We start from the raw sequence: 5082 nt of genomic DNA on the forward strand, positions 1-5082 counted from the left end.
TTATTTATTTATTTATTTATTTATTTATTTATTTGTGTGTGGTATGAGCACGTGTGTTGTGGTACCCTCAGAGGCTAGAAGAGGATGGCAGACCTCTTGGAGCTTGACTTAGTAGGCAGTTGTAAATTATCTGACATGGGTTCTGTGAACTAAACCAGGTTCTCTGCAAGAGCAGCAGGTGCTCTTAACTGCTGAGACATCTCTCCAGTCCCTTTGTTAAGTTTTATAGTACCTGTTAATTAGTAGGAAACAAAGGCAGAATATTATCTCCATTTATTAGCATCTGGCCAGACAAAGGAGTATATAGAAAAGTGACCAATAAGAAGGCAAGGAAAAGAAACAGTGTACATTTCACCCCAAACTGGATAGAAAGCCAAAATAATTAACTTTCTTAAAAGATAGCTATATCAAATTTTGGTTTGAAAAGGACAGTTGTGGCACTATCAGTGTAAAACTTCCAAGGACTTCCATGTGGCTATAGAATTTGTTTAGGTCTCAAGCTGGACCACTGGTGTGGGATGTCTGGACATACACAGTGAAATGATGAGAATTCAGCCTGTTTTTCTTCCTTTTTTAAAATTAGAGCATGTGTGTATCTTCCTTTTTTATTTTGTTAGAGTGTGTGTGTGTGAGAGAGAGAGAGAGGGAGGAATGGGAGAGAGAGAAGGAGGGAGAGAGGTAGGGAGGTAGGAAAGATGGATGTCACGGCATGTTTGTAGGACACAGGACAGCTTTCAAGAGTTAGTTTTTCTCCTTCTGCTGTGAGTTCCAAGGATGTTAGGTTATCAGGCTTGCACAGCAAGTGCTTTTACCTGCTGACCCATCCCACCAATCCTACCTTCCCTTTTTCTCAACGCTTTTTTCACCCAGTACTGAGTGTTAATTGACTGCACTTATCTCTTTGTAGGATGAGTGGCAATGTACTGAGTGCAAGAAGTTTAACTCTCCAAGCAAGAGGTACTGTTTTCGTTGCTGGGCCTTGAGGAAGGATTGGTATTCGGATTGTTCTAAATTAACACATTCTCTCTCCACATCTGATATCACTGCCATACCTGAAAAGAAGGAAAATGAAGGAATTGATGTTCCAGATTGTCGGAGAACCATTTCAGCTCCAGTTGTTAGACCTAAAGATGTATATATAAAGGAAGAAAATTCCAAACTCTTTAACCCTTGCAACTCAGTGGAATTCTTGGATTTGGCTCACAGTTCTGAAAGTCAAGAGACAATCTCAAGCTTGCGAGAACAATCAGATATCCTTTCTGAGCAGAAAACAGATACAGAAAATATGGAGGATTGTCAGAATATCTTGAAGCCATGTAGCTTATGTGAGAAAAGACCTCGAGATGGGAACATTATTCATGGGAGGACGAGCCATCTTACTACCTGTTTTCACTGTGCCAGAAGACTAAAGAAGGCTGGGGCTTCGTGTCCTACTTGTAAGAAAGAGATTCAGTTGGTTATTAAAGTGTTTATAGCATAACTTAATAATTTGAGAGAAATATTAGAAAGACCAGGTAACTTATAAAAAATCAGTGTTCTTGGAGGCAGAGGCAGACAGATCACCAATTTTGAGGCCAGTCTAGGGTGTTAAAAAAAAAAAAAAAAAAATCTGTGTAGCTGGGCATGGTGGTACATGCCTTTAGTCCCAGAACTCAGGAAGCAGGTGAATGAATCTCTGTGAGTTCTGGATTACATAGTATTGACCATCTTTTCTAAGTGTGACCCCATTGCATGTGTTTATTTTTGTAAGCATATATGGAATTTGAGAACATCTTAGAAGGTTGATTTGGGGATTTCATTAACATGAAAAGATAAGAAAATCAATTCCTTCAAAAGTTGAAATCTGAGAGGGAACAGCTAACAGAAACATAAAACATTCACTTACCAAATTATTGCAAAATTAATTTTTTAGTTAATTTTATTCTCTACCCCTGGTGTTCAGTAATATTCTTGAGGCGTTAAACTCTAAGGTAGTTATTAGGAAAATGCTAGGGCCAACACTGGGAAAACAGACACCTGATTAGTCAAACTGTGACTTGCTGTTTAATTAGTTTATGTTGAAGTCATTCTGCCTGGTTCAGAAAAAACAAAGCTCCCTCACCCCCTTTATACTGATAGTCAAACTTAGAGCCGTGAGCATGCACTCTATCACTTACCCCTAAGTTAATCCCTTATTCTTATAAGAGACAGTTTTTCTGGGTTACCCAGGCAGTCCTCAAGTTCTCCACCCTCCCACCCTGGGTTCTTGAGGAGCTGGGAATTAGATGTGTGCCGCTACATCTGGCTTAAGAAAAACTCCTACAATGCAAGAGGTTCTTCTTTCTATGTCTTAGTACACTGGTTATTAAATATTTTTGCTCACATAGCCCTAAGATATTTGAGAAAATGTGTATAACATTTTGGACATTTAAATTAGTGTAGATATAGTTAACAATGAAATATTTGAGGGAAGCGTTGTAGAAATCTGAGTAGCTACTTTAAGTTAAATGTTTCTGCCACTCCAAAATACTCCAATAGTCTCTTTCAGGCCATTCCCTTCGATCTCTGCGTGGCTCTCACCCAGGTGGTTTTACTTTTGCACAGCTTTGATTTTATATCTAAGTTTCCAAAGTTTAAGTACTTACAAAGAACATACCATCTAAAATAGTGTGTCTTTGTGTGTGTGTGGGGGGGGGTTAAAAGCATTATCAAAGCTGTAGATTTAGCTAATTGTGGAAAAAGTCATGTCCTACAAAAAAGCAAAGCCTAGTATTTTAAAAAATAGCAGACTAAACTTTCAAGAAATCTCTTTCTTGTTTATTTGTTGACTTGTTTGTTTTGTTTTGAAGCAGCGTTTCTTGTAGCTCAGACTGATCTCTAACTCAGCTGTGTAGCCAAGGATGCCCTCCTGTCTCTACCACCTCAGTGCTGTAATTTCAGGCTGTATCATGCCAAACTGAAATCTCTTAGTCTTAATTCAAATAAATACATGAGTGTACACCTGGCATAGCCTACTCGGTAGTCAGTTCTGAAAAAAAGAAGGTACAGAATTTGTAATCCAGGCTCTTGATTCATTGTCTCTTGGAAGCCTGCTAGGTGATTTTGATCTCTGCCTCTGGGGTTCTTACTCTCAGGCTACTGTCTATAGTAAGATTTGGATGAGAGAATGGGGAGTCTAACCATTGTGAAAAGGGAAATAAAATAGAAGAGAATCTGTTTAATTCTGTTTAGTCATCTTAGACCATAGCTGTTTAGGATAATACTGATAAACAAATTGAAGACATTCAGACTGATTTCTTTTTACCTATTTATGTTGCTGAACTCATGAGGGAGATCGTGGTATAGCCTTGGGAATATGAATATATCATTTTAAAGACCAAATCCCTAGAATAATTGAACTTGGAGGTCATAAGAATCACCTGGTTTTCTTAGAAGTGCTCCAGTCCTGGTCCTCTCTCTTGAGCCCGTACTCAGACTTGGGTAGGTCTGACTTTCTTCTGAGCACCTTTTTCTCCCAATCTTCATGTTTAAGCTTACATTAAAATATATTTACTAGCCGGGTGTGGTGGCGCATGCCTTTAATCCCAGCACTCGGGAGGCAGAGACACGTGGATCTCTGAGTTCAAGGCCAGCCCAGTCTACATAGTGAGTTCCAGGACAGCTAGGGCTACAGGGAGATCCTGTCTCAAAAAAAAAAAGGCCAAAAAATAAAATTTACTAAAATCTCCAACTCTGCTTGATTAAAAAAAAAAGTAAAAAAAAAAGTGCTCCAATCCCCAGAGACAAATCCCTGCTATCTGGGTCATTATAGCTTATTTGAGGAGGCCATCATGCAAGCTTTGAACAGGCTACTTTCAGAAGTCCTGTCCTAGAAAGGTTTTTCTTCCTGTTTTTGTAGATACCAAACAGGAAGTAGATAGAACAGGATTCATCACTGGCCATATTTAGTTTCTAGGTAGGAAATTTTCTTTCTCTCTTTTTTTTTCTTTCTTTCTTTCTTTCTTTCTTTCTTTCTTTCTTTCTTATCTATCCTACAAGTCATGATTCTCTGAGCTAACATAAAAATGGGGCAGACTTATCTCCAAAGAGGTTATCATATGTAGACCAGACTGGTCTGGAACTCTCAGAGATCCACCTGTCTCTGCCTCCTGGGTGCTGGGACTAAAGGCATGCACCACCATGCCCAGCAAGGAAGTTTTCTTAAAATGTCTGAATTTTTAAAATATAATGCACTCATATTCAATCCTTGTTACTTTGCACATGAAAGCAAATGATGTAGCTAGTGGTAGAGCTGCTGCTGGAATCTATGTCTCTTGACTAGTACATCTTTAGAAAATACGTGTTACCTTATTAACATCTGTGAGATATTTTAAATAGTGCCATTTGTTGAATTTGAAATGACAAAACCTTAAAATGTAGATTGATCCTGTAACAAATGGCTGTGAGCACTACAACTCTAGAGAAAACAACTTAACACTTTCTTCCAGAGTAAATGGCCTATAAATGTTTAGCTAACCCAAAAACTTCTTCTACCGTGAGAGCAAGAAAAGGTAATGGAACCATTTTCTCTAGCATTGCTCTTTCCTGGGAGGTGAGTCTCAGCTGTAGTCGGAGTCATTTAGGGGTGAGGGTTTTATCCCCAGTAAGCAAAACAAGTCCTTTGACTTAAATGATCTATTAGAAAACGTGATGAAACTTGGCTTTGAAATTTTAGAAAGCTCATTTAATTTGTTCCTTACTCCCTGTTTCCCCAAAATAGTACTCTTCATAGTAGTTTGGTAGTTCTCAAGTTTGTTTTTGTGTCAGATGCTTTTGTAAGTAAGAAACTGAAGTTAGGGAGAATTGGGGATCCCCTTATGTGAACTTGCAGAATGTTTTAAAAAAGCTTAAAGAATTAAACATTTATGTTTGTAGGTATGTGATACTAATTGAACTATCCTTCCCCACCACAGCATCTCTGTAGGCTACTAAGTATTTTTCCTTCTAAGAGCAACAGATTTTTTTGTTGTTGTTTTTACTCATGTCTTTGTTTTGTTTTGTTTTCTTTGAGCCACATCCTGTCTTTGCTTATGAGAAACTTTAAGTCATTTTGTTAATTTGTGT

General features: G+C 38.2%; 1 protein-coding gene across 3 annotated transcripts in view; it reads left to right on the forward strand.

Moving 5' to 3' along the window:
* Positions 1–2071, forward strand: part of Mdm4 (MDM4 regulator of p53) — a 43784-nt gene extending 41713 nt beyond the window's left edge. For 2 of the 3 annotated variants that reach the window (XM_008830389.2, XM_017797466.2), the window contains one exon: positions 908–2071. In XM_008830389.2, coding sequence (XP_008828611.1) covers positions 908–1480 — 573 coding nt within the window. In that variant the 3' untranslated portion in view covers positions 1481–2071. The remainder of the gene's footprint in view (positions 1–907) is intronic. The other variant, XR_003849131.1, reaches the window with a different exon arrangement.
* The last annotated feature ends 3011 nt before the right edge of the window (positions 2072–5082 follow it).

Source organism: Nannospalax galili, unplaced genomic scaffold (genome assembly GCF_000622305.1).
Source record: "Nannospalax galili isolate Female #2095 unplaced genomic scaffold, S.galili_v1.0 scaffold113, whole genome shotgun sequence".
Taxonomy (NCBI): Eukaryota; Metazoa; Chordata; class Mammalia; order Rodentia; family Spalacidae; genus Nannospalax; species Nannospalax galili.